Source organism: Anticarsia gemmatalis, chromosome 22 (assembly GCF_050436995.1).
Source record: "Anticarsia gemmatalis isolate Benzon Research Colony breed Stoneville strain chromosome 22, ilAntGemm2 primary, whole genome shotgun sequence".
Classification (NCBI taxonomy): domain Eukaryota; kingdom Metazoa; phylum Arthropoda; class Insecta; order Lepidoptera; family Erebidae; genus Anticarsia; species Anticarsia gemmatalis.
The window spans coordinates 2,832,468-2,857,774 of NC_134766.1; the positions used below are offsets into that span (position 1 = coordinate 2,832,468).

The 25,307-nt window shown below is 31.6% G+C and overlaps 2 protein-coding genes across 3 annotated transcripts in view; one reads left to right on the plus strand and one right to left on the minus strand.

Moving 5' to 3' along the window:
* Positions 1–16,021, plus strand: part of LOC142982742 (zinc finger protein ubi-d4-like) — a 31,685-nt gene extending 15,664 nt beyond the window's left edge. Inside the window, exons 9-12 of one of the 2 annotated variants that reach the window (XM_076129418.1) lie at positions 202–307; positions 7,671–7,783; positions 8,348–8,484; positions 9,034–16,021. In XM_076129418.1, the coding sequence (XP_075985533.1) occupies positions 202–307; positions 7,671–7,783; positions 8,348–8,476 (348 nt within the window). In that variant the 3' untranslated portion in view covers positions 8,477–8,484; positions 9,034–16,021. Of the gene's footprint in view, positions 1–201; positions 3,854–7,670; positions 7,784–8,347; positions 8,485–9,033 lie in introns of those variants that run through there. The other variant, XM_076129417.1, reaches the window with a different exon arrangement.
* A 1,856-nt stretch (positions 16,022–17,877) lies between these two features.
* Positions 17,878–25,307, minus strand: part of fus (epithelial splicing regulatory protein fusilli) — a 110,623-nt gene continuing 103,193 nt past the window's right edge. The window contains exons 15-16 of the mRNA XM_076129426.1: positions 22,427–22,557; positions 17,878–22,050 (exon numbers count right to left, since the gene is read on the minus strand). Of these exons, the coding sequence (XP_075985541.1) occupies positions 21,958–22,050; positions 22,427–22,557 (224 nt within the window). The 3' untranslated portion in view covers positions 17,878–21,957. The remainder of the gene's footprint in view (positions 22,051–22,426; positions 22,558–25,307) is intronic.

Sequence of the window (25,307 nt, forward strand, 5' to 3'; positions counted from 1 at the left end):
ATATTTATCGTTGATGACGCCAAGATATTTAATGATGAAAATGAAAATTAGTAATGAATTTAACCCATTACTGTCCCACTGTTGGGCAAGGGTCTCCTCTCGTAATGAGGGAGGGGTTAGGCCTTGAGTCCACCACGCTGGCTAAATGCGGGTTGGAGACTTAAGATATTATTTAAAGTACTAATTAATTTCACTCTATAGGCGTCACCATCACCATACTGCGATTTTTGCCTCGGCGACGACCGGGAGAACAAAAAGACGGGCACGCCAGAAGAGCTAGTCAGCTGTTCGGACTGCGGCCGCTCAGGTAAGCGAAGAGGCAGGCCTCCGCGCAACGGCCTCCCCAAACCTACCTGCTACCATCTCGAGAACCGCGTCTGCGAGAGACATAGGCATTTACGAGAAAACATCAAACTTAACGGCGTAGTCGAAATACTCAGTTCCATGTCTTACCCGGCTGATGATTTTGATACTTTTGCTTCTCAAACTAAGCTTCTTCATGATAATTATGGGCAGTACCCTGTCTCCCCCCCATCGCGTCAAAGCCCTACCTATGAACGCGATGTGTATGTCGAATAAATCGAGTATTATGTGTGTCTGTCTCAAAATTGTTTTTTTTTCTCACGCCGTGGTGTCGTCGGTCTTACCAAAGATGTTCGTTTGTGGTTAGATGTTTAAATTATACATTCCAGATTTCATACTCTGTTGAAATATTAAAAACTTAATTATGTTATATTTGTATTAGAATAGTGGCATCACAATAAATTTCTATATTTTCCACTTGTTTTAACGATGTTGAGTAAAATTTATAATATTTCAATTATCATGCTGGTTTTTCATTAAATCCATGGGTTAGTTAACTATCTCACTGGTTTACCACTGCACATATTTGGGTTCGATTCCCTCACGGAATTAGTTGTGTGTCTTATAGGTACATTTTTCTAGTGTGGAGTGGGTTTACAATCTTATACTTAATAGTTATATCTGTATATTCAAGCACAGATCAGTGCAACAAGTAATGTTTTTTATCTGTATATTATATCAAAAATGAAAAACCAGCATGATAGTTCAAATAACATTACTTAACAGTAATTGAAATAAGTATTATATTAATAATATTTAAAATAAAATAATATAAACCGTAGGAATTTTAATCACATATCATTGTGATGTTTTTTTAATCTGTATATGAATGTTGCACTATGTGATGTTGGTGTTGCCATGCTAAAATATCAACACGTGACAATGGATGCCAAATGAATGATATATTTTAATTGTTGTCTGTTGTAATATTATACCCTCATGTTTTTATTTTTAGTGAGTACAAGTGCCTTATCTAAATTGTTTTTTGTATTAGACAATACATTTTTTTTGTGGTGCTGGACATTTCTATTAGAATGTTATCCCACTTAAAAAAAATCTTAAACCTCTATCTATTTTGTTAGTTACTTTTAAATCTTCCTGTGTCGTATTGTGCTACTCTTAAAAATCACACTAGAAATGTTAATCTAGCTAAATACATCTAAGTTACAATATATCGGTTCAACTGCAAACGTAGATCTCAGAAAAAGCCGCATCTACATACATTAAACATTAAAAAAAATATGGTTAGCATCGCTTTAGTTTTACTAACACTAACAAAGCGCGTGGAAGTCACAGTTCCGATTTCTCCATAGAACAATAATAGTGTGATTTGCAAATATAATCCCGTTGTATTTTGTACCCGTTATTTGTTTCTTAACGAAAACTTTAGAATAATGTCCTTTCTTACAAATAGAAATGAGTTGGTTTTCCAAATAATTTAGTCATTTAATCTAACGTTATTTGTTTCTTAACAAAAACTCAAGCATATTTTCCTTTCTTTCTAAAAACAAATGAATATAATATTATTTTCCAAATAATTTTAGTCATTAATTCTAAAGAAATGTTCCAGTCCACGAAAAAGATTGTTAATTTAGTCATAGCTTTCGCTTCATGCCAAAAAGGCTCGCTTCTTCGAAGTGCCGCCGTACATTCAGTTATCCTAGCTTATCTAGTCACGCTACGTCGCTACGAGAGAGTCACTATCACGCATACACACTTAGTCACCCGACTACGCACATTTATACCTTGTACATATTAATGTTGTGTGTTTTTAGTGGTATTTTGTATGTATTTACGGATTTGATATGTTGTTGAATGGGGAAAATCATGTTATGGTTAAGTTTTTGATAGATTTTAGAGACTAAATGCTTGATGAAAATTTCGTATCGGTTTTTTTTTAAACGGATACTATATACTAGTTTAGTGGATTGTATTACATAATAATATTATTAAAACTGAAATTGAATCCACGAAACTAATTAAAAATTCTCAGTAGACAATGTATTTTGTTTGGCCATTTGCCAAATATAAATAAATATCTCCTTAATTCGTCAATTTAGTAAATCGTACAAAATAGGTAACGAATACAAAAATTCAAGTAACCAAATGAAACGTAACTACAATATCCGCGCAGTTTTTTTAAATCATCATATTTTCAATAACATGTTATAAAAAGTGAATACAACAAAATTTCACGAAAACACATAACTTATTTACAATAAAAGTAAGTAAATAACACGTTTAAGATGAACATTGTACATACTACTAATCGGATCTTACCAGTTATTTCATAGAAACAGCCGGTAATTGTTGTCATTGTCAGTCATATATAGTCACTGTAGTTATAACGGGATGAAAATAGCGAAAAGTACAACAACTGGTTTGAAGAAACGTTTGTTTCTAAGAAAAAAGGTATATAATAGTCGTGGTGTATCTTAGTAATAGTTTCGTTCCCAATGAAACACAACTTATCATGTCACGGCATGGCTTTTGGAAATAATATCTACTCTTCGGGTCATACGAGGAAGACGCCAAATGAAAATCCCTTTTTCCCACTTATGATTATGTCTATATAGTATAATCGAGTTGCAGCATTTGTTTAATTGTCGGTTAAAGTAAGTAAAGGAAAGTAGGAAGATATTTGTAGAATGCTGTGACTTGATTATAATGAGTATTATTTCAAATAGACGGTTAAACCCCTTAGAGCGCGTTCCCTCTATGTCGTAACGATTAATTTATCGTTGGATGACTGTCGTCTCTAGCTGTTCCCATTATAACGATTGTTTGTCGTCAAAAAAATTATCGTTTAGTGACAGACTGTCGTATCTAGCCGTCCCCACTGTCACGATAATCTGTCGTCGCTGCAAAAAATGTCGTAGACGACAGTAAGTCCTCCATCCATTCATTTGAACATATAAGCCACGTCACTTAAAACTACACGACTATCTGTCGTCACGACATAGTGGGAACACGCCCTTAGACGGAAAATATTCCAGCCGGGCCTTATATCAAAAATAGTTACTAAGCTGCCGTATACAGTTTTTTACAGTCGCTTGCGAGTAGTCAATAAAGATCTGCAGTCTTAGCCTTATGCTCCAAACTAACTTCTTTTTAGTTAACTTAAGTATCCTGAATTGTCGAATTATATCCAAAACTCAATCTGTAATATGATAAGTTGTATCGTTGGGAATTTATCAATAGTTCCACTGCCACACATATTCATGTCATAATCGTAGGTTGGCCTCATATTAGCTTTCATGATGCTTGTATGTGCCTTTGTATAATACCGTTTATCATTCGAGTAGTAACCCAAAGATTATCATTCTAGTTTATTAAGAGCCAGTTTCACGCCTTGTGGATAAGTAGCAGATAGCTTACCTGGCAGATATCCGGCTGATAAGCTAACCGATAGTTATTCAGAGGTCGTGAAATAAGGGTTAACACTAACTCCTTTATTTGCTTACGTTTCATGCGCTCGATGCATTTTGTATCGTTCTTAAATTCACAGAGAACTAAAGTTTAATAAAATATTATTTAATAGATTTTTTAGACAGATTTTCAAATATTTTAATACCGTACTTATTGTATGGCCTTAATCAAATTATAGTTATTTTATTTACTTGTTGACACAGAATTGATTTTTTTCAAATATTTGATTGTTTTAACGTTATATTCAGACTCATAGAGATGCTAAAATAGTAGCACCTTGGCGTTAAGCAAGTTTTATATTCATTTAATACGTTTAAATAAGTCTTTTATATTTGAAATATAAATTATACTCAGCCCGAAAATAATTATAGATTTTTACACATTACAATTTACGTGCACGTACACGTATACGTCTTGAAAACGCATCCTAGGTGCATCAATATCAAAATTTTATAAAAAATATTTCTATTTATTTATTTTTTCTGATACAGAATGAATCGTAAGCGCATATAACATTGAAACATCATTCCTATAGCTTATTTGTTGTAATTTTAAGATCTTAGACGGCATTAGTTATTAGTTATAAGTTTTTAAAATGGACATATTATTATAAACATATATACTGACATATTTCTTTCTTATAGTTATTTAGGCTTAAGGTACAGTGTTGTAGCACTGCTAAATAAGGTACCTGGGTCAAATATGGCTAGCCGTAAAATATGGCCATATACCATTTTTCCAAGCCTCATGTATGTTTAATTTTAACCGACATTAGGTGACTAGCAGGGCAATTTTTGAGGTGCCCGTAGCCAGTTGCGCTCACCGGTCGGTAAACGATCTGTGGGTTAAGGAAACCTTGGCGTGGTCATTCCATAGATGGGTGACCGCACTTTGTATTTGAACAGCGCATCTCCGTGCTTCGGAGGGCACGTAAAAAGTCGGTCCCGGTTGTTGTTAATTAAGATAACAGTCGTTAAGCCATGTCAAAGGCCTTTCGGGCGGTTTGAACAACTTTGACACTAGGTTGACCACTAACCTAGTGTCAAAGTTGTTCTACTATTATTACGATTAGTAATAATAGTAGTAGCTACAATTTATGATCGCGTTACAATATTTCGTGCTTGGATGTCGATGTGTAATGGTATGTCGGTATATTTTTCGGCTGGCCATTATTTTGACCCATGTACCTTATAATTTATATTGAACAAGGTTTCAAGTGGTAGTTTGTACTTAAACTTGTGCCTATTTATGCTCGCCTTTTCGAATTGAGCTTGGATATAATAGTAATAAGTTACCGTCTCTAATATGTAATATTTAAGTATATTGGAATTTAACTTTTTGTGTGGAAGGACTTCACGCACTATGTGACTTGACACTTTAAATAATAATGATTGAACTGCTACAGTCACCCCTGGTTTCAGAGGAACATTTGGCGGTAGTTTATCTATTCAATAGCGTGTAAGCTCATATAAAAACGACAGAAACCGGGCATCAGTCAATGTTTAGGGCGCTGTGGATAAAATGGTTAACAATGACACAATCATAGTCTATCGTATTTGTGTTTTCGATTCCGAATCAAGTATTTGTGCATGATTCAAAGCTTTTGATCTGGTGGATCTTTTCTTTGTGTTCGTTGTATGTATGTTTGTTTGTAAAAGTCTCTCATGGCAATTTTATTCCTTGATACAGTTTTCTTTTTCATAAAGTTGAAAAATATGATATCATATTTTCTAGTCGGGATTAGGCTAGCATTTTTCGGTAGTTAGGCATAGGTTATTTTGAAAATATGATATCAGGACTAGGTAGTAAATATGTAAGCTTTATGACCAATTGAACATAGTAAAGAAATGTAGGAACATATCTTAGGTAATGATCAAATTTTGAATGATAATTGTGTGTAAACGAGAATCAATGTTAATATTTTGAAGTGTGTATATCGGGAAACTGTATTCGAAGTATTACCTTGGCTAATATTATATAGATCTTTTTAAAAGTTACGAGACTCTATATTATTATGTTAGCCGACGTTCAGATCGGCAGTCTTGCAGTGTTACGGTTATCGCTTAGTACGTGAAGTCCTTATCAAGTAAATAAAAATACAAAAAGTTAATTTCAATGTACAATAAATTTGTATAAAATATAATCAGCAATATATTACGTGTCTTCGTCTTTTAGGTGCCTTAGTATGTGCAATTGTAACCTTTATATAATTCACTGTTCTTATGTGTATGTGTAGATTGTGCGAACGATTGACTAAAACCACCCTTATATAGCTAAATAATACTACATATCTATTGAAATTCAGTTGTGTAATTTAAATGCCGTTAGTTTGATATTGTTGATATATTTATGGTTGTCATACTGAAGGACGGGCTAACCATATTCCACTCGTGAAATCTGTCCTTAAGTTACATCAATGTTAAATAAATATTTATTAAAAATATTTATTAAATTTATTTATTACATTTACGTATTCTGTCAAGTTGTTGGTCAAGATGACTATTATGACCATGTAAAGCGTTTGGCAAAGGAATTGTTTATAGCTATAATAAACATAATGGAAAGGATGTGAAGAAAGATCTACTGTTGAAAGCACAGCTCTATAATAAAAGTAGCTCTGCCTTGCTAAGGAGACAGCGTTACAGTAATACGAATTTTAAACGAAACTTATAAAGTATGATGTCGTTTCTTGTTAATAAGTATATATTTATCATGTATTCGTTTTACAAGAAGGATTTTAATATTCTGATACTTTTGTTAATAAATGAATGAACCAAATAAAACTCGATCGTTCGCGCAAACTGAATTACACAGTTTTTATCTATGTTGAATGTATTTACACTAATAATAATTTTTAATAAATGATTACCCCTATAGATGAAGAAATAGTTAAATATAAAATGTATACGCATAGCTACAAATTATGTTATTTATTAAATTATTGTGTTTGGGATTACTTGATTGTAACAAGGAATGTTTTGACAATTAGTGTGGTATGGTACCATAGTACCGACGTTTGTTATCATAAATGTCTATTTAGTATCATATATTCCGTTGATTTTTATATATTTTAATGCTGTCTCGGCAATTTAATAAAATATAATGCCTGCAGGGAAGTGCATAAGTGCGAATACCCAAAGATTAAAAAATTAACCATTGTTTGTTTCCAACTCGTTGATATGGAAAATATATTTCTTTTATTTTAGCATAAGCCCGAGAGTATATTGAATATTTCATGTTTTTTTTTTATTATTTTATTTTGTAAAACGCTACTTTATCAGAATTAAAATGTATGATTCGAATTTTAGTCGATTTTTATTTAGTATCGCTGTGCTGAAGAATAGTGAATGTGCACTTCCCTTTAGACATTTATTTTTTTTCTTCAAAAATAAATTGTATGTCACGAGTAATGTTTAATGAGTGTTGTTTATTATTTTTTTTATTATTTTTCACTATTGTTCGGCACATTATGTTTTCCCCTTATATTGAATAATGTAATGATAATGTACCGTAACGGTCGGTGATGGTCGTCGAAGATTTTATAAGGTAAGAAAATGTCATGTGCCTTACAATATGTGAATTATATTTTTATTTATTTTTAAGCTTTATGGAATATTATGGTGTCAATCCTGTAGTCTCTTACGAAATTAGAATATCTATTTAGTGAAATTCACATAGGTAGTCATAAAAGTCCCCGACTACTGTCTAAACAAGACCATTTCCCAGCGTAACGGCAGTTATGGGTTATTTTATAAAACCTAAGACTGCATTTTACTTAATTATTTGATCTACTAAAACAGGATCGACACCAAAACGCTACATTTTATTATAATATAACTGTCATACAAATGTGTATAACCAATTTTCTATATGTGTAGGACACCCGACGTGCCTGCAGTTCACGGTGAACATGATCGTGTCGGTGCGCAAGTACCGCTGGCAGTGCATCGAGTGCAAGTGCTGCTCCGTCTGCGGCACCAGTGATAATGATGTGAGTACAACACCTACCCCCGGTTTCTGAGTACATTTGACGGTAGTTTATTTATTCAATAGCGTTTTTATATGAGCTTTGACACTATTGAGTAGATAAACTACCGTTAAGTGTTAAGGTTAGACGATGATAACTTAACATTTTATCATTCGTATCTGCTCCCATCACGGAATGAGAGTATGAAGGGTACTTTAAAACGTGTTAAACGATGATTTAGTATTATGTTTACAATGAAAAGGGTTGATAAAATTGTAAATTCAACTGAAACTATAACGATTTAAAGAACAGTCAGTCTTAAACGAAACTTAAACGACATATTCCTAACTTATCCGATAATTTTTGGATCTGTATTTTCTGCACTGTTTAAGCGAATGGTATCATGTTATACCCATAATCTCACATAATTTCGATTAGATTTTGAACCTTCAGCCGAAAAATAACCATCAATGCTCTGTGTCATAGTGACTGTAGTTCATAGATCATATCTATAAACAAGCTGACTAAACACCATCGTAAGCATTTTATCAAAAATATCTGTTTAAAACGAATCAATATGTGTTGTAGGACCAGTTATTGTTCTGCGACGACTGCGACCGCGGCTACCACATGTACTGCCTGGCGCCGCCGCTCGACACGCCGCCCGAGGGCTCGTGGTCCTGCGCGCTCTGCATCAAGGAGTTCCACACCAAGTGAACCATCAGGTACACATAATAAGATATAAGATTATTATTATTGAGAGATGAGTGGAACTTCTCTGGCCTTTACCTACGTGGGCAATAGAGACAGGTGGATGTTCTCTGCCTAGCACTATAAGAGATAGACGTGATTTCATGAATCTATGGAATGGAGGGTGATTCACATATTTTCACTGAAAATATGTTGTGCTGATCCTAGTATTGGGAGTTGAATGATGACTGACAATTATAATATAATTATACAATACACCTCTGCTTCACCTTCGGGTATAACAAGCTTCATAATATAATTTCAAAAGCTGTTTTTCTTACGTTATTATTTTATGACGAACGTAAAACAAAGTAGGCATAAATTTTTTTGTTGTACAAATATTTATTATCAATTTCATATAGGTCGAAAACATTTACATGTTTAACTTACAAACAATTATTTATCTAAAACTGAGGCATATTTGCGAAAACCCATCGAAAAATTGCGTAGAACATTATTAAAAAATCGGCAAATTTTGAAATTCTGACTACTTTCATAATAATAATGTATTTTTTCTCTTTCAGATAGCACTAGGACGGTTGGTGTGCAAGAGAGATAGCTAGATAGGCGAGATAACGAATTAGTAGCGGACGTAAGGTTTAGGGTACAGGTGATCAGATAAGCGTTAGTTTGACAGTGAGTACTGTAACATAATGTTGCCATAGTATTGTGAGAGTGGGGGGAACGATGGGGGGGAGACAAGGGCCTGACGTATGAGATGTAACTAGTGGTAGAAAGGCGTAAGTTGCTCTAACGTGGTGTCACTTAAGCTCTTTTTGAATTGAAAATGTAACTTACTTTTTGGTACTGAATTATTGTAATGAAACTTCAGTAGAATAAGGGTGTAAGACAACCCAATTGGATATCACTGCATGATGTTCGAATGGAATGAACTATAACCTTATTCCAAGATAATCTTTGAACAAAATATAATTCGCCTCATTTTAGACCGGATTCATTCCATAAGATGTTACGTCCTTTTGACATTCATAGTGCTAGGCACTTTTCTGTAGACCTAATATTGATTTACTAAAGTACGGATCCCATTTAAATTCTCAATATTTTACTGGTAGGTCTAAGGTTATATAAAGGTTGGTCAAATACTGGATTATGACGTCACAAAACCTCATTTTGTTCAATATAAAATACAGTATCTATAACTGTATTAAAGTCTGTTGCATTATCAACTGCAGAAAAGCTTATGTTACACGAAAGAGTTGATGACTTAAGCCTTTTCGTCACTGAGCTAGCGTTATGTGAATATATAAGCTGTGTATATGCTTCGCGTGTTTCATATAGTATTTACAGTAGATGACAAAACTTATTTTATAAATATTTATACATACATATACGTAGATGATTCGATATTTATAGATTTTTAATTTTATTTACATTTTACTATTTCAATTTTAATTCTAGTGTATATCAGATCCTTAATACTTTTTTTACTATTTTACTTGGCAACGAGTAAAAATTGTTTTGTAATACAGAACGCGTAGTAAAGTGAGTACTCGATCGAGCGAACAAATCGAGTAAAAAACTCGATCGAGTAAAACTCAGTTTTTTATGACAGGATTTCTTTGTGTGATGTCACAGTAGAAAGACTTTAAGCAATATGGAAACGATGAAATAAAATAACTAAGTGGTTTAAGCATTCTCTTTATATGCAAGAGGTCGACGGTTCAAATCCAAAAAAAAACACATATTTAATTGACTTTTACAAGTAATGTGTGTATTAGAAATAATTTTAGCAAAACATCATGATGAAACCTTGAATGCAAGAAAGTTCTTAAACACTTAAAGACTTAGCCAAAAAAACGCGTACCTATTTAAAACTTTATTTCAAAGTTTCTGTACTGCTTATAATCTCCCTTTAAACTCTCGCGACTTGTACACATAATATTATAATGCAACGGGTCTTAAACGCGATGGAAAATTAAAGGTTAGGATACCTTATTTGTTCACCCGACGTTTCGATCGAGTTACCTAACCTTTAATTTTCAATCGCTTTTAAGAGCGCGTTCCCACTATGTCGTGATGACAGATAATCGTGTAGTTTTAAGTGTCGTGGCTTATATGTTTAAATGGAGGTGTTCACATATAGAACGACACGACTTACTTAAAACTACACGATTATCTGTCGTCACGACATAGTGGGAACGCGCCCTCAGACCCGTAGCATTATAATATAATTTCAGTCAATATCGTTTTCTATAGATTTTCTTATACGTAATATAAATGTTTATTTAATTATTTACAACGTACAGTGCCCTAGTCTCACCCTATCGTGTCTCCGAATGATCAGCGGGCTTATAACGTATCTCAGTTGACAACTAGTGTACGTCAAATTGATGGTCACTATTCAGTACATTGCTGCTTGGACGTAACGTGTTAATCACTATATTCTAAGGAAGAAAGCCATGTACAGCATAGTGACATGCAAATAGTTGTCAACTGAGCTACGTGATAGCCCCTCGGTTCTGTACAGTGTCGTCGGACATGTCATAGCTCTTTCTACCTCTACCGGTGCTTGCTTTAGTATTTTATTTATTTACATACCTTTCTTGAAGACTGGTTTTATGTAGTAAGGGAAAGATCTTTATAAAAGAAACATCTTTTCTGGTGAAACAATTTCACCAGAAAATATGTCTAAACAGTCTATCTGTCTGCAATTTTGTCGACGGATAGTTGACTGCCAATCTGTGCTTTATTTCGCTCATTCATATATAATAATAATTAAATTGGATACGGGAAAGAACGTATTTTACCTCGGAATACCCGACGTTTTGGCACAGGTTTGCCCGTAGACGCAGGCTGAATTAATTTCAATGGTCATTTTAGTAATTGGTTTTTTAAAAGCAGGTAAATTTTAAATGTAATTATGCTTTTAGCAAATTATTTTACCAGTTGAGATTTGAATGATTTTTTGTCAGTTATTCAGTAACCCATAATTATCATTTAATTGACAAGCACACTTTCAAGTTTTATCGTGGTACAAAACATATGAAATAACCTAATTTACGAATTTACCATGCTTACACATTTGTAGACATTTATTTTATTTAAAGTATGAGCGAATACAAACTTCCACATTCCCTAACTACACAAAACCAGCCTCAATTCTATCGATCAAAGTTTCCAATCTCACATGTACTAAGCTATGAACCTTATCGTAATAATATTAAAGACTTAACTTGTATAAACGTTTACTGAAGGGCCGAGTCATTATACGTAATCTATAAGTACGTGTTAGGTTTTCACCCTTTAAGAGTGTCCATTTCTTAGTAGTTTTATATGAGGGTACTTGTATACAAATATAATCTTAGATAAAACTGATGGACAACGCACAGCCGAAACTACTGAGCGTAGAAAGTTGAAATTTTGGTATGAAGATTCTTTAGGAAGTGTAGAGGAGCACTAAGAGAAGATTTTTGGAAATAAAATTGCTTAGCTGCGGGTGGACAGTTAGTTTTTATGTTATAGAATACGGGAATTACCTCGAACAAGTATTTTACCCTGGCCAGCCTAACCTTTCAGTGCAGGTTACACTGCTGTGTACCATAGCCGGTTATAATAAATAGGCAAAGCAAAAATTTACAATATATAATTTAGTTAAAATTATTGAGACTTATTAAATGTTATGAACTAACTGATACGTAAGACTTTACCCGTATATTTTCTTTTTGTATAACGCATATGTTCTTCCCCGAATAATCTATTATGCAGCCAAATTTTTCCTAAATCAGGTACGATAAACAAGCAGACGTTCGCGTCTATATAATATTAGTATAGATTTATTTACCCAAAACGACATGGAAGAAATTAAAGACTACTTGTTTGAAAGGCTAAAACGTGTACATTATGTTCCTTGCGTATGCATAATTGCACGCTCAATACAATGAAATTAGTTCGTGCAATATTTTTACAAATTTTCTTTACACTAATCTTTTACAAATATCCTAAAATTAAGTTAGTCATTTACAAATAAAGAGATTAAATTAGTCCAAGTCTAATTTTAAAATTGACTAGATTTTAAACAGAATTTTAAGTTAATATCCAAAACACCTGTCTTAATAATACTTTTAGGCTCTTAGTTATACAGTGTTTTGTCATTTCAATCAAATCAATCAATTTGTCAAATCAATCAATTTTAAAACTATGTATGAGTGAGAACGAAAAAACACCTTGAAACGAAATTAGATTGATTCTTATAATGATTACACCCATTTCCAAGCGTTCGTCGTTTGGATTAAATTTGAATGCTGTACACCTACTGCAATTCGCGAAAATACGAAACCAAAAATCCATTTAGGCACATATGATAGTTATTAAATAATGAAATTGTTATAAAACTCCTGATAAACGAAACATGACCTAACAAGCTTCCACGACTTTTACTAACAAGACAGCAAGTATATAAACATTTTATTTCACAAATACTCGTATCAAAGAACAAAAATTCTATGGTTAATCTAATTGACCATTAGAATAACATATTTTATATTTTTATACAAGTACCCTCAATATGTTCACTGTGCTTCGATCACTGTCTGCATTTAGTGGTGGCGCATGCGCCGTACGTGTAAGTACATTAGTGTATCCTAATTAAGATATTATGTATTACGGTCTACGCAATGTGTGACATTGTTGAGCAAACAGTTCTATTGAAACGATTCTCTCTCTTGATGATTTTGGTTTGAGAATTTGACAGTCGTTGGTGGTAATTTACCTCTATTTCTTGATTAGTTTAGCAGTCAGATCTCTCGGCCGATATCCTTTTTCAACCGCAATTTCAAGAACACCCCGAATAATCACAAAAGTTCATTTGAGTTTGTGGTTAAGCCACTGAGGTTTAGAAATGAGAAATCCTAGTTTAATTTTAACGAAATTTCTTGCAAACTTGCTCATTATTGTTTGGTACTAAGCCCTGATCTTTATTATCTTTAGTTTTTTGTAAAATCACAGATATAAAGAAAAGGCTTTAAATACCATCACTAAAGATTTTTTGATCTTAAAGTAGTCAAAGTTTCCTTATCCATTTGATTATATCGAATGTTTTGTGAATAAAACTAAAATCCTTAAATAAGAGAAAAAGATTACCAGCAACGACTATTCTTACGTATATTTTTATTAATGTAGATTTTAGTTTCCTCGATACATGGTACTCATAAACGTAATATTTATTGATATTCTACATTGTAAATATGTCTGTGAGTCGTTTCTCTAGAACTGCTGCTACGGAGCTATGATTAATTGATAGAGCAGTAATAATTTGACGCATAGCTGAAGAAACTTATAAAAGAACAGGATTTTAGCGTTTGTGAGCTATATAAAAACACTTACATTTTTGCATGAAAATATGCATGTAATTTTTGGTATAATTTTGCTGCACATACACAATAATTTTAAGTTTATTCTGAGATCAATAAATTGAAGTAATTTTACTTTTTTATTCTTATAATAAGTTGAAGATACCTTCGGTTGTGAATGAACGAACATTCATTATAATAATTACCATTTTATATAGCTCGATAAATACCCCATTAAAGAAATAAATAAAGATTATTTGTACCAAAATCTATCAATAATTGTTATAACAGGAATAAAGCTATCTACATCACATTATCACTGTTCTATCGTACTTCCAAAGCTCAAAAGAAAATCACTATTATTTTTGTACTAATCCCGAAGTAAATGTATTTCATTCGCGTTGTCCACAAGCATTCCAGTTCTAGCGTGGAGCATTCATTTGTCATCATATCTTGTACGTGAGCACTTAAATTGTGTACTTTAAAAGTTAATTATTAAATAACAAGGCAGATGATTGTTATAGATATCGATTTTAAATTAAATTTTGGTTTTTGTTGATTGAAAGCTGTGTAAATGCGTGCACGTATCATTTAAAAAAATGAAAGTATAAAGTTGAGACTAATCTAGGATTTTGATCAATCATTTAATTTAAACAACAATCGTGTCCTTTCCTCTGTTTTTTATACGTTTAGATTCTGATTTTAAATTTAACATTCTAAATCAATTAGTTCAGTTCAATCTTAATTCTTAATATAATTTTAGTTATTTGACGTATACAATATCCCAATATTTTTATACACAAATCGAATGAAAAGCATATGTTAAATAATTTTTACTTTTATTGTCCCACTGCTGGTCAAAATTTATACCTATTAACTGAAAATAATTTCATGAAAACTGCACAAATTAAGTGTTCACCTCTTACGTACTAACTAATGGATTTTATGTTTAAATGTGTGGAGAATTTTACCAGATATAGGCGTGTTTTTAATATATATAAGTTATGTATACAACGCACAAATGTATACGCTGTATACAAATGATTTTAGTTTACCGTATTTTAAAAGTCAAATAACATTTTAAGCCTGCGTTTTGTAAAATTAGGCAATGATTAAAAGGCAGTTTTTTTACTAATTTGATTTAAGTTGAAAATTACTAAAGGTGTAAATTTTTGTTATAAATGCGTTCTAAATTATGTATTTTTATATGCAGGTATGTGTATCGTGTCAGAAAAATGGTTTGGTAAAAAAAAACACCTGAATTATTTTTTCTTCGGTAATTTTAAATGTTATCGTTCGCACTGTATAAAACAAAGTAACTGAGGTGCATCGATTATTTTCTACTTTTTATATTGAAACTCAAAATAGTTTTGGTTGTGAAACAATGTGTTATTTAAACCTGTATTCTTTACAACATATTTTTCTCTTGCACAAATTACGATTATTTTGAATAATTACAAGGTCAGGTTTTAGTAGCACTTGTTATAAATATTATCAGTTTTTCGCTTACGTCTGGTAAAATTTATAGTTAGCAGTAAAGTTATCGTAAGTAAAGCTGTGATCAGACTAGGAGGTTGTGATGGAATTAGTGTGTGGGTCTACAAGGATTTTTTAATAAAAAAAAAAACATATTAATATGCTTTTAATTTTTTAAGGTCTTAGTAATTTAGCGCAAGTACCGAATGTCTGCTTTAATGTAACGAACAAGTTTTGTATTCCTGCCAAGCTTTGAATCATGTGAATGTGAGCGTTGGGTCGTTTACACCGTGTCGTGGACGCTCGAGCTGTGTAAATATTCGAACAAGTGATGTCACTTCGTGTGGTTGGCGACGGTGTGATAGACGGCCTGGCGACAATCGGATGCCTAATTGCCTGTTCTTTCCAATAACATTTAGGAATGCTCGCTCTATCGTATTTGGTATAGAATTAAACTCTCTTACTCCAGTGGTCTTTAATTTTAAGTATGCACGCACCGTTTGTCAATTTTTTTTGTGATTTTTATAATTGAGTACTCGACAAGTATCGATATTATTTTCCTATGATTCAGTAAGGAGTGCTGATTCTATCCAACTGCGATCCAAGTGCGATGTTTCCGTGTAACAATAATGAATTTGTTAGATTATATTGTAAATTAAGATTTCCATCCTGTAATATTGTGTCATACTATTTGTGGTGACGTAACAGATAAATGAAATGAAATGTATTTAATTTGTTTTATTTTATTTCACCTTTTACACAATGCACAATGCTAACACTAATCAAAGCTTTTTTTTTATTGAACACTAATAAATTCCCAAAATAAAATAACTTCATTCATTCTAAAACTCATTCATTTTAAAACTATGATAAACGTTCAATTTTGTGTCATTCTAATGTTTCACACTTTCTTATTAAATTACTCTTGTAAGCAGTATAAAATGGTCGAAAAGCGGTACTTAAAATATCCCGAAATAACACGTCATTTTTTGGAAATCCAAAAAAATACTACAACTTTTTCGATTATTACGGGTGTTAGAATAGTATAATAGAATAAAGTACATACGTAAAGTTTATTTATTTATTTATTTAGGGAAAACAAACAGTTACACAACATTCTTACTTACTAATAATAACAATAGGTTTCAACAAAGTTAGGTTAAGTTCTAGCGACATCTGTTGTGCAGTAGCTGAATTAATACAATAACAATTTAGAATAGGTACCAGGCTTGCATATTATATTACTTGGTCTTTATTTAGGCGATGACCCCGCTAGGTAATGCATCCATCTCTCTCTCACGCTCCACGATTACAAACAGCTCTCCGCCGCAGCCGCTATCTAGAACGCTCATATTTTCTCAATCTACGATATGTTTGACCTAACCAGATATTTCTGACACAACTATGTTCGGTAAGGCATATGTTTATCTTTTGCAACACCTATTGCATTTAGACATTACATGCAAAGAGATATTTTGAAATTACTAAGGTAGATGTAGCAACATCTATCGTGCAGCAGCAGAATTAAGCAGTTGAATTTTGACTGCCTCCGTAGCGTAGTGGTTTAGGTCGCCACGCCACGACCACTGCGTTGAGAGGTCGTGGGTTCGATTCCCACACGGGACAATTATTTGCGCGATCCACAAATAATTGTTTCGGGTCTGATTGTAGTTTGTGTCCGTTGTATGCATGTTTGTAAAAGTCCCCGCGACACAAGAGCAATTTTTAGTGCGGAAGTTGTCTTTTTAATGTAAAAAAAAAAAAATACAATAACAATTTAGAATAGGTACTAGGCCTGCATATTATATTACTTGGTCTTTATATGGTCGATGACCCCGCTAGGTAATGCATCCATTTCTCTCTCACACTCCACGATGACAACCAGCTCTCCGCCGCCGCCGCTATCTAGAACGCTCATATTTCTCTCAAATACGATATGTTTAACCTAACCAGATATTTCTAACACAACTTTATTCTGTAAGGCATATGTTTAACCTTTGCAACATCTAAAAGTAAGGCCAACCAAACGAGATAAAAAACGTAAACAAGCGGACCGTTACTAAGTTACATTGCGATGCGAACAATTTAATTCCTGTTTAGATTGCGTTCGAAGTGACACATATTTTTTCGTCTTTGCATTACTTGTCTTTTTGTTTAAAATTCAAACAAAAATGTTTTGAACTCCTGAAACTTTGTTTATCTCGTTTTTCTCTATCTCGTCTGGTTGGCCTTACTTTACGTAAAGCATCCATCTCTCTCTCACACTCCACGATGACAACCAGCTCTTCGCCGCAGCCGCTATCTAGAACGCTCATATTTTCTCAATTTACGATATGTTTAACCTAACCAGATATTTCTAACACAACTATGTTCTGTAAGGCATATGCAAAGAGATCTTTTTAAATTACTAATCTAGATGTAGTGACATCTATAGTACAGCAGCTTAATTAATTATTAATACAATTACAATTTTATATATTATTTATTTTGTTTCTATTTCTTTAAAAAATAACTCAATATAGTTTAAGTAATCTTTTATTTTTAATGGGATGTTGGTGGTTGGTATAAATAAAATAACACGTGTAATTTGTCTATATTTATTTATTTATCGGAACAATTCACTACTTTGTATGATATGAAACCAAATAGTTATTTTGGCATTAAATGTCGAAAGAATGTCTATTTACTAAAATTGCACATCTAATAATGACTACATCTAATCTGTTATGCGCTACTACTAAAATAATTATCATTATCATAACAGACATATAAGAAAACAAGAAGGTAACAATTTTATATAATAACTCTTGAACAAGAATATCACTGGTGTAACGGAAATATATTTAAATATAAAAGTAACAAAATAAATTATCTAATTCTAAATATAGTTATATTTGAAACTCAATTAAAAAAGTCGAAAAATATAAATTTTATAATATTATTATTATTTGTCATGAATAGTGCGTATTTTTGAAAATAAACCTAGTGAAATTTTATTATTATAATCTAATGGAAAATATTTGTCGACTTTAGTAAATTGTGGTTCAAAAATAATGTGAAAATGAATTAAAAATAGATATAATTATATCATTTATCTAGAAAGTACAGACACTAAGTGTGAAGTAGGTATAAAATAAGTATTTTTTCTAATAAAAAAAACGGCAAGAATACTATTGTACTACAGAGTGATTCTGAAACCTAGATCATGAATAATAAATGAGGAATAATCAAGAAATTGTTAAGATTTCCAACTTTGACTTTCCCGCGCTTTTTTCAAAGGGAAATAAAAAAGTAAAAGAAAACAGATAGTATTGCCATATAAAATCCCCACAGATACTGAAAAAGACTTCAATATGTTATTTTATAAATAAAAAAAAATCCTGCTTGCTTATTGAGTACTGACTCAGTGACTCAAGGTGCAAACAAGATGGGTTAGCTTTATTTTACTTTAAACTTTCATTTATATGTATAATTTACTACATTTTCATCTGGCTACTACATTTTGTTGCACCTTTATATATATTTTGTTCACGAAAAAAGGTTTCAGATATAAAGCACCTAGTTTAATAAAACTATTTTAGTATTAGGTATAACAAGGATTTTATATTGTTTTATATATTTATTTAATATACAGTAAATAATATATAATGTATTAGTAATTGTGGTGTCATGGTCATGATAAATAACGCTTAAACTAATGGAGATTTTATAAAATATTTAAAGATACAGGCATCGTTTAACACACAATAAAAAAATATTTTTAACTAAAAGAAGTCAAAAATTCTTATATTTTTGGACCTTGTTATACATCCAGTGCCACTGGAAGCCGACTCCAACATGGTTGGAAGAAAGGCCAGGCTGATAAAATACAAGTTTTTTTAGTGAAATTCAGTATTGAAACTAGTTTTTTAAACACTTTATAGAATTTTGAACTAAATAGTCATATTTATAAAATTTTCACACGACGACCTGCACATTAAAAATATCTATTAAAAAAGAAATATTTTAAATCTAACAACAAACTATACATGATATATTTTGTAAATATATTATATAATTAAACTTAATAATATATTTCTCTTTAACTTATCACAATAATTTGTGACCAACTTAAATAAATATACAGATTGGAAGACTTTTATGATTTTGTTGTTTCTCATCTTATTATAAACTAAATCTTTATTATGCCGTATAATAACTAAAAATTATAATAACGTTAAATTAGTATGGTTAGACTTTAGGAAATTATATTTCAATTGGAAGTACCTCTAAGACTGGTATATATAAAACTATTTTATGTAAAACTTAATTTAATAGAAGAAAAGTATGGTTCTTGGTATCAAAGTTTCTTATTCAATAAATATATTACAAATTCAAAGAACGGTGTGATATCATAATAATAAGTCCGATATATCCTTCTATACATTATTACATAAGATATAATATAAATAATATAGTACCTATATCATATTCCTATTAAAGATTCTTGAAATATAATTTCTCAAAAGTTCCGCTTTATTGTCTAAGTTCAGTAACTTCCTGTAGAAGCTCCGGGGCATTATCAACAAAAAATAATAAAAATAAACTTTATACTGTCTGCTTAACAATTTAGTTTATATTAATTTACATCGTATACTCTGAATTTTATATATTTTCGATTATTTACAGTAAATATGAAAACTTTGAGAGATAACAACCGATTTACATATTCTACTATAATTTTAACAAAGACAGACTGTAAAAAACTGCACAAATTGATTGCCAAAAACACACGAAAGGCTTAATTTGTTAGTAAAAACGTAACGGAAGAAACCCGGTTGTAAAAAAAAACTATTTATAACTAAAAAAAGAGGGTTTTAGTTGCCCCAAAATATTGCAAAAAGTAAAAATTCACTAAAATAACTAAGTACATCTACAATTTCGAGACTTGAACACGAGTCCAATTTCTCAATATCAAACTGAGCATCGACTTAAAATTGAGCACACTTAAAATTAAAGGAAGCAAACCCTTCCACATTAGTTGTTATGTCAAGCCAAATTTAAAGGTTATAAAAACTACTGGCCTCAATCTTTCATTCTTTAAACTTCTTAAATATAAAGTAGTATTACTATTTTTAAAACATTTAGTCAAATTTGGCTTGACTGTAGTTAGTAACCCTGAATGTTAGATGAATGAGATTTGAAGTGTATATGAGCAGCTGAGAATATATACAACTATAGAAATTATATATATTTTAGTCAAAATCGTGCAAAATATAGATAGAATATACAGCTCAAAAATCTTTTAGCCGAATTATCACCACTTTTGAATAACTACCTACCAGATAGTTTAACAAATGAAATTTAATTTTATCAACGAGATAAGTTATCTGAGACTTATTCACAAGCTATGAAATTGGCTCTAAATCTTGAAAATATATATTTTTTTGGTCAAAAAAGCTGCTCATAAACACAGAATTATTCTTATAAATTATGGCATATTTCTGGTTTCGAATAACTACTATGATTACTACTAGTTGAGCGTCGACTTAAACTAAGTATTTACTCAATAACATATATTTGGTTTAATTTCTACAAATATAAAGTAACAGCACCTTTATATCACTGTGGTACATTCGTTGTCGAGAATAACAACACTGGACATATACAAACATACATAATTATGTAAATAAATATAAATATACATTTTACAGTGTAAGAAGAGATAAAAGGAGTTTATATAATATATATTTTTATGTAAAAACAGACTAAACTCTCGCGACTTGTATAATATTATCCGATGTTTCAGATCCCGTTCGATCGAAACGTCGCACGCGTCGGGTGAACAAATAAGGTACGAAAACTTTTTAATTTTATATTTGAATAAATTATGTTTGTATCTGTCCACTGCGTTTGTGAGATAAGTAATAAATATCTGATAGTTTTGATGCTATGAAGAGGAACTTTCCTAGAATTTTTATTTTGGCCATTTTTTTTATAACGAACGCCTGTAAGGCTTTTTAATAAAAAATAAAATTACTAATATCTTATTTCTTCAGCTATTTATACTAACTTATAAATATAGTTCTAATTCTATTTGTAAATTATTTAAGATTCGCTAAAATATCTGAAAGATCAACAAAAAGTAGATCATTTACAAAATTTAAAACAAAATAAAAATATGAATTGTAACTATTTTTATATAATGTATATTAATGACGTGAGCATAATTATAAATAGACTTCTAATATAACATTTATTTTATATAACACTATATAGTATTTAAGAAATATCACTCTGAATATATTATTTTTGAGCCATTTCATTTTTCACAGGTGATGTTTTGAAAACTATATATTTTTAAACAGTAGGAAAGATGTAAATATTTAAATACTTTTTGTACAAAATAGCACGAATGAGTTTCACAAGATCGTTTAGAAAGTAAATAATAGGAGAAATGTGATAGACATAATAGATACTTTAAATTCAAAATAGTGATGCGACTTTTTCATCGTCAAATATTTAAGTATCGGAAAATCGCATCATAGATTTCATCTGATGAAAATTTATAGCTATATATTAGATTTTTTTTGGAAAATTTGGGAAACTCATTCTTTTTTCTAATAAGTTATTTATATACTACATATTGGTGTGTTGATGAGAGTTGTTAGGTGTTGCGCGGCGCTAGTTGACCATGAATATCGGCCACTCGGGGCACGCGGCCGGCGGCGGGATCGGGATGGGTGACCCGCCTCCCACCGATACCACTTCTGGTATCTGAAATTGTATTTTTATTGTTGTATTTTGTGTATATAACATAATAAATGATGATGATTATACTAATTCGTGCATTTTGAGTGTGTTTTGTATTTAAAGAAAGATCATTCTTGTATCATAATTTAGTCTAAGATTGGTGTCCAAGAGAGTTTTATAAATATACAAATACAGGTAAGTAATTAAGTATAACTTTAAATATTGCTTGCTATTAAATTGTTACATTTAGACAGTTACGTTTAACCAACATAAAAGTGTCTTTGAAACATTCTTTATACGTCTCTTAAAAAAGTCATCATTTTAAGGATTTGGTACAATGTTCAAGAGTGCAATTAAAATAATGTGTTCAAACATTTAAAATTAAAGATTACGTACTCACCATAGTCTGGGGGTGATGTGGGGGGTGGTAGTAGTGCGCCGGGGACACTGGGGGAGTAGGGTAGCCCCAGTACACGAGCGGCGGCGGGGGGAGCGTCGGACCCATAGCCGGATAGTAGTATGTCAAGGGACCTGCCACACATATAACCACAAAATTAGACATGTTATAATAGATTTAGAAATGTTCTAGTCGTTTGATAGACTAACTGTGGTTTCTGGAAAGGGCGACTATATAGTAGTATAATTTAGAAAGTGTTATTATTATATGATCCATTTTTTGTATGAGTTCGTCGAATTTTTAACTGTTGTTCAATATGTTTGTACTATAGAGATTTAATGTCAAAAATTAAGTCAATAATCTGACGTAGATACAGTTAGCTCCATAAATCGCTGAACAAACATAATATTTCGAAAACCTCCTGATTCATAGAAAAAGCATTTGACATTGATTGAAAAGTTCAATTCCAACGAATTCTACCTTATTTTGTTCAGTATTTATAAATATTATGTACTTAATAAAGAGGTTTTGGAAATATTATGTTGTTAAGCGACTTCAATAGCTCGATTCTCTTCTACTATCGACTACCGTGAACCGGCTAGTTATCGAGAAATATTACACGGAAATCTGATTAGCGCCTCTTCCGGGCTCCGTAAGATCTATTTTGGCAGTTCAATTTAAATGTCAAACTCTCGATACTCGTTAGACTGTAGAGAATCGAGCTACTGTAGCTGTAAATTAGAACAACGGACAAAAAGCTATGACGTAAGATTCTAATCATCTGTAAATGTCATTAAAGTCATAAGTTTACTGTCCTGAGTTTCATAGGGACATTATACATTAGTATAACTTCGTATTTGTTTATATCATGCATTGTTAGTCACACTTATGGCTCCTACTTTTGGGTAAATTTGTATGAAATATTTTTTACGCATTTCAGGTTAGATTATAACTGTCAGTCCGGGATTTTGTTTAGCATTTTTTTATAAAATATTTACGACTATGACTTCATCGATAATTGTCTATAAAAATATGGTTTTTACAAATGTGAATGCTTTAAAAGTTAAATGCGTAACTATGTGGACGGACAGTTATTATTAACCTCAAAATATTTTATTTTTTGTGCATTTACGACGCAAAGAAAATAAATATACAACAAATTAATGAAAAGTTATGATCCAATGATGGTTTCTTCGCGTCGTTTAATATATAATTATTATAATAACAATATTTGTATCCCATTAAATTTTACCACCCATTTTCGTGCCTATGAAAGTTTCCCATACATGTATAAGTGTATGTCCTAGTTAATTATAAATGCTGAGCGATTAACGAATTACAAAGAGTTTTATAGTTGAAAGCTTAGCATTTTGTGCCGATGTGACGTCATATACATATGAGAAGACGTACACAATATTATTATATGTTAGATTTGCTGAGAGTAATCGGATAAATACTACACTGAATAAAAAATTGACTATAAAATATTTATCACAGGCATTTAAATATTCGCAAAAACATATATAAAACGGTAGATTCATATAATTATAATTATACTATAGTATAAAAATATATACTAAAATCTCGGATTTGTCTCGGCAAAATATAGTATAACATGATTTTGATTAAATATTATTTTAATAAATGTGGATATACTTATATAGTAATTATCATGAGTATACGTAATTTTCTTACCGATTACTCAGCAGCCGTCTTAAGTATGTAATTATTAAGAACAAGATGAACACTCACCGGGTCTCACGCATTAACATTCCACCAAAGCAGTGCGCAATTACACCAATACTGAGTTACACACGCCGCCGATGCCGCCAACACCAAGCCAGTCTGTTGACTTCACCAAACTTATGCACGCCTAGTAACCCTAGTACTTTTAGCACCACTATATTTGAAACCTCAACCGTTTATAAACCAATTTTTGAAGAATATAATATTATAAAATATAACCAATTATGATTGAAGAGTATATTTGATTTAAAAACTCGCGACTTGTACTCATATACGCATAATATTATAATGTAACGGGCCTTAAATGCGATTGAAAATTAAAGGTTAGGTACCTTATTTGTTTCGATCGAATTGCCGTGGTTATAGGCGGAGTCAGCATAAGGTATACGACCTTTAATTTTTAATGGCGTTTAAGACCACTTACACTATAATATTTGGTTTTATAATTATTATAATTTCAAACTCAAAATCAATTTGTATAATAATATAAGTTCCATATTTTAAATATAATTCAGTTAGGTATATTCGTGCATATAATAAAATATTTATGCGTCCAGTAAATGCATAATTTAGTAGTCCCAACTGTCATTTTTTTTTCATTCACTTTCCGAGCTTGAAATTGATTTCGAAATACACAAGTTGAGGTCCCAATAAAGGCGATAAATCAAGAGGTAGATAGAGCTTGTTTCACGTGATCCCACAACAATGATAGATAGGTACTTACGCCGCTTCATGTTAATACACTGTAAGACACGGTGACCACTATGGACCCATTCTAGTGGGGCATTATACCTTATACCCATGGACCTACGACTTTAAAGCACAACACATTTGTTCTCTACAACACACTAAGCTCGAGTCCCTTAAACAAGTTTTACAGTTGAAATTTTTATTCTGTCACCGTTCCATGCACTTTTTAAGCGAATTTTTATGTTTTTATTTGGGGCATATGCGGCTAAAGCTTGGGTACTACGTTTTATTTTATATACAAAGAGCTGTCAAGCGGCCAAGAGCCAAAAAGCTGAGATGACGCGAAAATTAAAAAGCAATTAAGCTAAGGCATGATACATGGTATTGTACAAAAGTACCTTAGCCGAAGGGACAGATAATTTTAAACATATACTGCTATTTCTAAATT